The following is a 12,225-nucleotide window of genomic DNA, read 5'->3' as shown; positions in this document are numbered from 1 at the left end:
ATGAAGCAGAATTCCATAAGCATCAAGGGAGTTGGGGTTGGAGAAGCTGAGACTCTTACACTGGTGGAGATGGAGTAAACACAGTTAATTTGTTAACGTCTACTGTCTCTTTTCACCAACTGTCAAGGAAATCATATTTTACATTTTTTTCAGTTTGTGCTTGGAAAGGATTTCCTAGTAACCTACACTAAATCTCACTGAAGGGTGACAACAGAAATCAATATGTGTCTCTGAAGAATAATCTAGCCAAACATTTACATTTAGAATATTCATTTGTATCTATGCATGAGAAATTCCTGGCAAAAAAAAAAATAGTAGTTCTCTTCCTGCATATATATCATCTCTTTTTATAGGCTGATTTTTATAATGAACTGGCTTTAAATCAACAGAATAAATATATATTACTCCATGTAAAATAACAATTGACCCAGGTAGGTAGCTGTGTTAACCTTGGCTTCAAAGAAATTTGTTTGGTCCTTCTGCAGCCATAGGGAAGAGACAACCCACAAGGAGCAGCTATTGTAGTTTCATCCTGGCTATTCCAAAGCCATGGAATTGCCATTCCACATGCCTGCCAGGAAGGATATTCAGTTTAATCTGGCTATTGAGGCAGTTCTAAATCTAACACTGGAGGTACTCAGCATCACTGTCGAATTTGCAGGGGCAAGCATGGCCTACCACAAAACCCCAAACACTCTGGAGTCCTCTGATTGTGGCAGATCGTGGGATTAGTTTTGCCCACAGAGTTCACAGGAGATCAGAATATGAGCACACAAAAAGCTGCAGTGCAAGCAGCATTTTACTTCCCTGCATCACCCCTGAGCATGACATGGTCTTGCATTAAACTATGTGAAGGCAAAGGAAAATCTGCCTGAAGAATCTGCACATTGGTGTATTATATTACTTTTATTAAAATTTTAACCAATGTATTCTCTGAAGCTTCATGTGAATTTTCAGAGGGTAATACGAGGACAATGAACACAACACCCTTCAAAAATTATGCTACACAATAAGAAAATTAAATAAGTGTTCTGTAAAGACTCATCAGTTCAAGACAAGAAAGATACAGTCAGATTTGCCATTCCAATAAGTCTGTTACAAGGTTCCAGGTTAAGTCTCCGAATTCATGGACTTTGATATTCAGTTGGAGGATACGTGTATCAAATGGGCAAAAATTTGGATAAGAATGTTCCTCTCAAAGTTGAAAATTATAATAAGGAAATGGTTGTCCAATTTGTTGTTACTTCCCTTGGAAAATTATTAGGGAAAAAGGAAACTGCAAAACAGAAGTGACAACCCTGCTCAGCAACTGGCTTAGAGGAAACAAATGTTTTGGGCAGATTATTTACATTGCTTATACAAAGCTACTAAAAGCTTCAGAAAGATTATCCCTTCAATGACAATGCAAACCCTATTCAACAACAGGCACTAGATTTAGCAGAAATACAGGCAGTTGTTTTAAATCTATACTGAATATGTTCCACTGTATATACATCCTCCAGTAAAAATAGTAATAAAAAACTCATTTCTACTTGAAAAACCTGCCGAGTTTTAGCTCCTACATAACAGAATGCATATTTAGACTAGCACGTTATTCAGTAAAAGATGTCCAAACAAGATGATTTGATGTTGGAATAGTCATCTGCGAACAACCGGAGCAATGTAAGGTAAAATAATTGTCAAGTCAATCTCTAGCTTACACTTTATTGCAGAAATAAATTGAACTCTGCTCTAGCTTTTTGACACGTAATTCTGATACTAATGGGTTCAAATCCATTTCTCTTTGCTCTCCTTCCTAACAGGAAGCTTTATGTAACACTGTGTCAGAAATCCACCAGTTACTGGCTAATGTTTCCCTTAAATAAAAAGTCTCTGCCTGTAATGGTATTAACAGCTGCCATCAGTTTACAGTAATGAGCCCCAGTTCATCATGGCAGTGCTGCTATGAAAATTAGAAGCTTCCGTGGAGCTTCTCAATTCACGAAATAAAAATTATCCGAGCCGTCATGAGCTGTGGTGTAAGAGCAGATATTGCCTATCCAAGGTTTACAGGTCAGATCCTAAACCGGTGTAACTGCACTCAATCATTGCAATGGCACAGTTTATTATTCTGTGTTATGGATAAAAAAACACAACAGTTCTATTTTGAGAGTCAATATATAAATCCAGGGTTATTTTTCTTAATTGCTCAAAGCAAAAAATCGCACAGTCGTTTTTACAGAGTATTTCACAGCCTCTTCACTAGATAAATTAAAATATATTTTGCTGGAAGAAACATAACAATTTAAGTATATATAATGTAATATCTTGTGTAACTTATACAGGTTTCCAGTTTCAATTAACAGTAAAACTAAAAACCAAAGCCAAAACCAAAAGATAAGTAGCGACAAATCATGGCATTTTAATGTTATCTGCTCCCTTAAAAAATTGAAAATGCATATCTTAATGCTTGATAGCTCCATAATTCTACAAATTCTACAAACTAAGCATATACTTATAAACAGTATTGCAATGGAACAAAATATTTAATTGAGATCAGGATGGGATTTTTCTGCTGCATTTAACATTGTAGGAACTTCGCTTCCTATGAAATCAATGGAAGATACAGATTATTCTGAATTAAAAAGATTTAAAAAATCTAAAAGCAGGAAAGTTTAAAACATTTCATTTTCACTTCTTCAATATAATCTTTTTTCTTTTACATTAGTTCTATGCTCCCACATTCTGATGTAAAAACTTTTCAGTAAAAAAAGGAGAATGAAACCAAATTCGCATGGAAGACAATTAACTCTGGCACTAAAAAAGGGAGTATTTAATCAGAAATCAAGAAGTTCTTAAATTGAAAAAAAAATTAAGCATGTCACATCACTGACATGGAGATCATCATGGTGCTGATTTTGTTTATGGCATCTATAATGTATTTTTGACATTTTGAGTGACAGATGCCACCATAATAGGAAATTAAACACACCTGGCCATTAGTTGCCTGTAAGCAAAAGTGTTATATCTGAAACATACAGTATGTGTGTAATAATTACTGAACACTGACATCTAAAATGTTCTTACAGGCACCTGGAACAGCAAAAGTTTATGAATTTAACACTGTCTTGCCAAGAGCGAATATTTCAGCAGGAAAGAGGTTGTTTCTCTAATGCTGAATATTGCCTGTGTTTACTGAGCTATCTGCACTCATTACTTTTTAAAGGATGATACATGTCATGACAGCTTTGGATAATTTCATGGGGATGCACATTATATTGCACTTACCAAAGTTTCACATGCACCCTCAATCTATTCCAAGCACAACTGAATTATTGATCCAAAATAAAATTATATGTACTTGAAAGGATTCCAACTTGGAAGAACCATCATTTATAAATCTAATTTTATACAAGACCAAAATAGGCACAAGTTTCCAAAATGGTAAAATTATTTTTCTTCAAAACTGCAATAGGTTCAATTGATTTTTCTTTTTTTAAATGTTGAGACGCACATGCAATCTATTCTAAATGTCATCACTTTGTTTCTTATTTAATTATCATTTCATATGGCTCCCTCAGTAAGTAAATAATTACTTCAACTGCTACCCAGATCATCTAACCCTTTGCACTTTTGACTTCCAAAAAAATTGCATCCCTTTGCAGCACAGAGACCAGTGAAACTACTTTTAAAAAGTACAAAGGCTGCTTTGAAACAATCAGTTGTGGTTTATAATACACACTTCAGGTAATCCAAGCCCTTCTCTTAAAGAAAAGTAGTGGATCCATATTACCACGTGCTATGGGACCAAAATTTGCATCATGAACCTTGCTCCACCATTCTTCCATTTTTTTTTCCAAGTGGAAGGGCATGTGCTATACAAAGAAATTATCAACTTTCTCTGCAGTAACACTGTTACCTAAAAGATACTTTCCAAATGCACTCACCTCAGCCTCTGGTGCTTTCAAGGCAGACAGATACATATGTATGCACATATGTGTATATAAAATATACATATACACTCAATTATAGCTGTAAGGAGCTTGGCCAGTGCAGTATATGCAGTGCAACACTGTGGTGCACATCAAACTAAACAAAAACTAACCAAAAAGTTCAGACTTTTGCTGCTGGGAGCTTCTGCAGGGAATCCCAAAGGATACAAACACATAACTCTTATTTTGCTCAACTCTTGTCATATTTGCTAGTAAACACCAGGGGATTTCCAGTGAAACCATTCTCTAATTCAGATTAAATTTATTTACCTGCATAAGGAACTGATTTTTCCTGAGGAAAATGTTTCAAGAGAGCTTTGCTTCCTTTTTAATCTTTCTTAGGAAAAAAATCATAACTTCAACACTTCTGCAGTACATGCCTTTCTCCAAGGGAAAATAAACCATGATATGATGTGATAATGACTGACAAACCCAGCAGCCTTAGATGAATGTCAAAGTTTAAATCTTGAACAAATTCACCCACAAGAACTGAAATCCACTATCTGGTAGCTAAGAAAAAAGGAAAAACTTCACTCCCATATGAAACAAATAAAAATTTGATACTGCTCTAACTAAATCAATACTAAAACTACAGAAAGCAGTGAATTAAAAGTTATAGCAGTGATGCTACTTACAGTTTCATCTTAAAGTCAAAATGGCAATGTGAGCTGGAAATATGGTTTACCAATACCCATTTAACCTCTTAAAATTAGATTATTTTCAAGAAAAGTATCAGAAGCAAGGAAACAAAATAAATTTATGCGACAAAACTGGCACATGGAAAAGATTGGGTTTTGTCTACCTGTGTAAAGGGCGAATAAAATACCAAAATAAAATACAGGAAAAGTTAGCAGTACCTTTCTAGCATTCTAAAAATTAACATAAGAAGGGTATATAAAGATAAGCAACAGCTGAGGGCTTCCTAAACAAGTAAATTCAAATAATCTAGCGATTCTCCTTGCAAATTATTATAAAGAGCTATTTAGAGAGATTACAGGAGCTGACCAGAAGAGGATTAATAAATTATTAAAAAATGACTAGCATATGCCTAATTTAGTAAGAAAGTATGTGTAGTGGGTATGTGAAACACAGTACAGAAAATACATGTTTAAGAGTGGTTAGGAAATGTTGCAAAAAATGCTTTATTCATTCACTTCAAATTTATTCACTTCAAAATTTCAGAACTATACTCTTTCATAAAAACATATGCACTTTTACACATGCATTTTCCAAAGCCAGGTAAGTGCAATGTAGCCTTTAATGCACAGTAAAGAAAATATCTGCCTTCTAAAATGAGAAGCTGGAACAACTATAAGATTTTATCAAGCATCTTGATACCAGTAACTTAAATCCCCAAATGACAGTAGAGCAAAGAATGTCTGCTTAAGAAAAAGAAAGTAAAAAGGTAGCCTATTTCCAACTTTAGACTGCTTTTGATGTCATCTTTACTCCATCCTACTTCGGATGCAGCTTCTGAACAAATTAACTGCACAGACCAAGTTCTTAGGTCAGAAAAAAAGATTAAGCACCTCACATCAAGGTGAGGTACTTTTTTTGCTTTTCTTTTCCCCCCCTGCTTCTCCAAAATGTATCAGTTGGTATAATAAGAGACATTATCTTTCCCTGTACACATACCATTCATACCTTTAAACAATCACAGCTGTAACACCACAAAGAAGCAGTTTTCTGCTAAGGATCATTGAGTTGTTTTAGGACAGCAATAAGAGGCCTGAACATACTATAAAATCCAATGTCGATATTAATATTTCCTGAAAATCTAATCAATTAAAGATAACAGAGATCTTACAGCCTTTTATATTTTACAAAACAGTGAAGGACAAAAAAGAGAGAACTCTATGATGACAGCTCCATAAGTTCACAATAACATCCAGCTGTGACATTCTCTGTCTTACCTTGGCAGCCCGTTTAAATTTCTGAAGAGATTTTTCCTTTTTCCTGATCCATACATATATATAACAGAAGATCCCCCAAAAAATCATCAGTCAAAATTCTTGTTTCAGTCCAAATACAACTGAAGTAACAGAGAGAATGCCTTTGAAGTAAATAACATTTGGTTCTTTGATTTTAACCTCAATCTGGATTGATTTATTAACTGTAAGTAATGATCAAATGATATCTCCCAAATATCCATTCTTCTCCTCTCTCCTTCTTGGTATATTTTGTCAGTACCTTTGTGATGAAGAACTCCAAATGTGTTTATCAACACTTACAGAACAAAATTTGGCACTATTAGGAAACCCCTTCTGTTGGAAATTCTTTTTTTAATCTCAGTGAAAATACCATTTCTCAATATGATTCATCAGACAGCAGAGCTGTTCAGGGTACATACACACACAGAATATTTCATGAGGCCTAGATGTGCATTACTTATTGGTATAATATGGTTGTTGTTTGTGAAACTAAAATCCTCACAGATATTTTTAATCCTTTCATCAGTTTGTTCTATTTAACTCTTATCTCTTCTCAAATTGCTCAAAAGTATATTTTTCAGGACAGAGATCATCTTTTTCTAGCGTGGTTACAGTATCTGGAGCAGTGAGTGTCAACTACTTGAGAAGAATTTCTGGCTGTGGCCCTCAAGAGCAATAATCATTCTTTTCACCTGTAAAATCCTCCAATATCAGCATACCAGCATATTTTTATAATTTCTCACACATACACACATCTCTCTTTTTTTCACAAGAAGCTCAAATGAATCACTGTTGCTACTAATAGAATTAAAGGCATTCCAGCTCAGAGGTAATCTCGCACCTGAAGCGCTGCCTATTTAAAATACTCGAAATGCAATTTGGAGATGAAATTTTTTTATCCAATTTCCCGTTCCACGGAGAAGAAATTTAGCAAAATCATAGATGGCATTGTGAGGGCCATGGCTGAAGTGAATAGGAAACAAACCCTGCCCAATATAGAGCATTACCCAGAAATAGACAGCAGCCTGTGACACGTATATAATTAGAGAAATTGGAGGCTTTGCCCAAGAGACCACGTGTTCCACAGCAAATCCTATTTCCTTCACTCTCCCTTTGGATGTGTGTAAATCATAAAAGAGTATGTGTTTTCCTTGCATATAACGTATCAGTTTCTTTTTTTTTCCCAATATTGGTGTTGACTGAATTCACAGAACAAATAACAAAAAAATCCATAGCTCAAATCTTTTCAGACCAACTGACTTGCAAATCAGAAAATGTATAAGGAGACCAAAAGACCAGCTTTTACATCTCACAGGTATCTTATATGATGGTTCTTTCCCCCCATAAATACAAGGCATTAGATATTTCTTTTGATTTTTTCCTTGCTAAAAAAAAAAATAATAAAATTGATAACACAAAATGTCTGATGTAGAAGTCCAAGCCATAAGGAAGAAGAAATTAACTCACCAACTTCCAAGTAAAAAAAAAAATCTATTGGTTCTACTCCAACACAGGGAAGTGAACATCAAATAAACCAAGTTTATGATAAAATTATTAAAATAATGCTGAAAATCTTAGGGCTGTCACTGAAATGCTGCAGAACTTAGCTCGATTACCTGCCCTTGCTGCTGAAGCACAGCAGTAACCTCAGACACACGTACCAGGAGCACGGAAGCAATCACTCTGAAAAAGACTTCTGGATGATAGGGAAAAACAAATTAGGCCTGAGTTTCCATAGTGATACAGCAACAAAAGGCTGCTGCAATTTCCAGCTGTCTATACTGAGACAGTAAGAGAGCAAAGGGACCACAGTCCCTTCTCTGAAAGTTGGGATTAGCGTACTCGGAATTGTCCATTACATTTTAGTTCCGCACTATAAAGAAAATATTGAAGGAAACTGGAAGAGGTAGAATAATAATAAAAACAAGAAGTTCTGCAAGAAGCAAAATTACTCAGTGCTATGGATTTGGATTTCATGGTTGGGTTCTCTGGTATCTTAAAAATGCAAATTCCAATGAGTACTTTCTCCTATTCATCTCCTCTGTGGATTCTCTGATGTTTAATAAGAAATGATCTCATACTATAGCCTGGCTGCCAGTGGGAACACTAATGGCTCTCTTGCCCATCTGGCAGCCTGTTTTCCCAAAAACTTACAGGAATTCCTGTCCAGTGGTGCTGAAACTGGCCAAGAGTTAAGAAGCTATTGAGGGAGAAAAGAGAGGAGAGAGATCAGCAGCCATACAAAAAAACAGGCTAGCAAGCAGACAGTGTGATCATATAAGCTTTGCTTCCTTGGGAAACTAGGCTAATTATCAAAGGGCTTGAAAGATTCACTTATGATGAAAGTCCAAAGGCCCCAAAGCGGAAAAATACTTAAAAGGTAAAGTGGTCTATTGGATATAGGGCTGAAAGAACCAAACATGATAGCTAGGTTGAGACACAAATGATGAGGAATGTTATAATTTACAGAAATATAAATGTTAGCCAAGGATGATGAGGATTTATTTGTACCAAGAGGAGTTATTACTAAGCAGAATTGCAACTGGGAACTGTGGGATTAAATAAAGGAAAGCTTTAGGCTAAAAATCAAGCAACACTGTAAGTGAGAGGAGTCTATGAAGGAGTTTTGAGCCATAGGAAATGGAGGCTCCATGCCTTAGGAAAATTAAAACCAGAATTCAAAAAACCTGTTCTCTACAGAATGATAATGCATGGATAGCAAGACTGGCAGGAATGTCTAATAGGTCTTTGTTTTCATTTATCACTAGATTAATAACACAAAATACTGCACTAATAGATAATATATAAAACAAATAAAAGTAGCTACTCTTTGTGAGTTCTCATCCCAATGGCTGAAACCAGACCTAGTATATATAACTGTATAAATGTGCCTTCCTCACACACTACCTATATGATAAATCAAAAATAAATACAATATTATACAGGTAATGATTTACAGACAGTTAGTAAAATATCTACTTTTACACATACTGTAATCAAAGTTACTTGTGTATCAGTGCAACATTTTTAAGCAATACTGAATAGATTGAGCTTCCATGTTATTGTTTTCTAGTAAAACATAAAATAATCAAAATGCAGAAAACAGATTATACAGTATGTTTGATGTAGCAACTTCTAACTTTCATTTAATATAGCTGAGCTGTAATGACTAATACTGCCCATGGCCTCTAGTACAAAGGCCTAAAAAGGGTTCCAGACTAGATTACGTCCATGCAGGTCTCATTTTAACGGAAATTGGAGAGATGGAAAAAAGATTATAGGAACACACATTATAAAAACAGACCTCACAAGTCAAACTTAATAGTGGAACCATTCTCTTTCATGTAGACAACCATGAAAACAAATATCCTGTAAGCCCTAGATATATATTGTATCTTTCTACCCGATCTCTTTGCCTCCTTGAGACAGATTCCCATTCATCTCATGACTATATAATTTGATCACAGTTGAGTAAGGCACAGCAGGGGAAAGGGTCTGTCTGATAAAGTATCAGGCTCCAGGAAGATAGATAAACAATTTCATGATTTCTAGTTGTAACAGGAATGGTACAGTGGTGGATATGAAGATATTAGTCTCGTAGGAATACAAATATCAACCTTCTGCAGTTTTTTTCTCTTACTAAATATGTTTTATTTCCATTAAGTAAAAATGACAGATTGATTCTGACAAACTAAAATAAAATGCAAGGTGCATGCAAAAAGTGAAATTAAATGTTTTCTGGTTTGTCAATGGGAAAGTCGGTATAAAACTTTTACGAGTTTGTAAGTGAAAAATTAGAGCAAGGAAGTTTCTTCCTCAGGGGGCATTTTTACTGCAAAGAAACATTCTTTAAAAGTAAAACAGTTGCCTATCAAATTGAGTTGACTCAGATTTAAACCTCCTCTTTCACAAGGGACACATTGGCAAGCAATTCCTCTGCTACAAGTCACTAGAGAAACCCCTGTTTGCAAAGCTACCTCATTGTTCTACATGTATTAAATGAAAGCTTGAGTGACAATGTTTGAACAGCAATGATGGACTTCTTTTCCATAAATTAACACATATATCTGGTTGGAATATAAAACCACAAATATACAGCAGCCATTATTAATACAAGTTCTGGTAGATGGCAAACATTACAATGTCTTTGGAATTACCTGCTGTTTTGGATAGCTGAGAAGCATGGTCATACTCAGTCATGCTGACACCTGCTTTTATTTATAAAAATTCAAAGAACAAAAAGACATTTTACAGTAGTTTTTAGTTACAGACCCTAGATGTTATCTTTTTTGTTTAAGAAAATATATTCTGGAGTAAGCAATTTTTAAAGCTATCATACCATCTAATTTAGCAGCACTTACCTGTGATTCTTTGACATTTTCCACAGTGAAGTTGAACCAGACTCGAAAGCGGGGGTTACAGGTGTCTGGTCTGATGAACAGGTCATACTCAAACTCTGTGACATGGTCCACCCGTCCAAGGTTCCCTACCAGGAACATATGAAAAAGAATGCATTTTAATGAACCAACTCCTCAGGAACCACACTGAGAAAAGTTTTAAAAATTTCTACCTCTGTTGGTTAAAATAGACAAGTATAATAAGCCTTACAACAGTTCATAATTACTTTTAAAAGGCCTAATCATAGTCAAAAAATAAAACATATATCAAAAAGAAGACAACATGCATTTTTATTATTCAATCCAATTGACCTTTTGCCTCCTCTTATCTGAGTATTCCAATTTTGTGCCTTAACATCCTTTTAATTGCTTCTTTTTTCCATTTTTCTGATGATGTCTCTGCACATCTTTTAATCCCCACCTGTATGGATTTCTTTCTTTCCAATTGCTGCTCACGTTCAAGCCCCTCCAAGACTAAAAAGACCCCACATTTCCCCCTGGCTCCTCTGGCTGGTGCTCTGAGCATCCCTTTCCCCCCACAGATGGGCCAGCATTCCTCTCCTTTTTGATTCAAAAACTATCTCAATACTTTTCCTGAAACAACACCTCTTTCCAAAGAAATAAAGAGATTTTGCCTCAGCTTGTTCCTAGTGAATTTCATGGAATAATATTTTTAAATGTAGTCAGAGCGACATTGTCCCCTATGGCATTATTCAGCAGGCAACCACCCTGGCCATAGAAATAAAGTTCAGCACTGGGAAAACCCACTAAGTGCTTTTAAATTGCTAAAATGGTATTTTTCCTTTGAAGTGTGCCAAGATTTTTAGAGACAGGGTTTAGACTGTCCAATTCATTTATACACTACAAAAATAAGACTTTACATTTTCCTGATTCAATCCAAAACTCATCTCACCAGGTCTTGTAAGACAGGGCCATACTCTAGCTCACATGCTAAGTTACATTTATTTAAAAAATAAATTAAAAATAGCACTGAAACATGGGTTACAAATATATTTTTGGGGTTAGATATATATTTTTGGGTTGGAAATATATTGTTGCATTCAAATACCTATTTATAAAGCTATTTGAGCTAAACAATTCCCTTCTCAACAAGTCCCATGGCAGTCAATAGGACTGTTCTCTGCTAACACACAGCTCAGTACCAGCACAAGCAGTAAAATTCGGCTGACCTGCTGTTCTGGACTGGAAAAGAAGCACGGAAAAACATTTTTAACTCTCTTCATCAATATATTTTCAGGATTTCTTCCTTATCCTTAATTGTTTCCAGCTCTACTAATGGAACATTTTTAATCTTCCCTATTTTTAATTTTATCCTCTACTTTCCTACCCACATCCCTCTTTTCAGAAGAAAATTCTCTCCACTGCTTCCCTCTGCAGAGACCCACTCCAGGCTCACAATCTGTTCCTGAGCGCTCGCCTCAAGGAGACACTTGGCATTGGAAATATTTGAAAAAACAGCTCTATTGTACAGCCAGAATTCCTCTGCCAAATACCAATAATGTCACCTGCCGTCCTGGGTGTCGGCTGTGGGGCTGTAGGTTGAGCTCCCTGAGCCCATTCCAGCCTGTTCCCGATGGGCCCAGCCGGCTCCACAATGGTTGCACTCCACAGCACAGCCCGGCCCCTCAGCTGAGGTGGAGGCACTTTGGTGAAAATGTGTTTAAAAAAGGGCAAAACCCACCCAGAGGAGTGAGGGAGGCTGAGGAGAACAGGGGCTTGAGGAGGAGGAGGAGTGGGGTGCTCTGGGCACCAGGGCAGAGACTCTCCTGTGTCCTGTGAGGAGAGGCTGGAGCAGGTGGATGTCTCCTGAAGGAGCAGGTGGAGGTCTCCTGAAGGAGCAGTGGATGTCTCCTGAAGGAGTAGGTGGATGTATCCTGAAGGAGCAGTGGATGTCTCCTGAAGGAG

The 12,225-nt window shown here is 36.1% G+C and overlaps 1 protein-coding gene across 2 annotated transcripts in view; it reads right to left on the bottom strand.

The window, feature by feature from the left end:
• Positions 1 to 12,225, bottom strand: part of BEND5 (BEN domain containing 5) — a 911,380-nt gene that overhangs the window by 855,638 nt on the left and 43,517 nt on the right. For both annotated transcript variants that reach the window (XM_027683052.1, XM_027683053.1), the window contains exon 3: positions 10,264 to 10,388. In XM_027683052.1, coding sequence (XP_027538853.1) covers positions 10,264 to 10,388 — 125 coding nt within the window. The remainder of the gene's footprint in view (positions 1 to 10,263; positions 10,389 to 12,225) is intronic.

Source organism: Neopelma chrysocephalum, unplaced genomic scaffold (genome assembly GCF_003984885.1).
Source record: "Neopelma chrysocephalum unplaced genomic scaffold, ASM398488v2 Primary Assembly neopelma1_64, whole genome shotgun sequence".
Classification (NCBI taxonomy): domain Eukaryota; kingdom Metazoa; phylum Chordata; class Aves; order Passeriformes; family Pipridae; genus Neopelma; species Neopelma chrysocephalum.
Note: the sequence above shows the minus strand (reverse complement) of the source record. Positions and strands in the feature narration are given on the sequence as shown.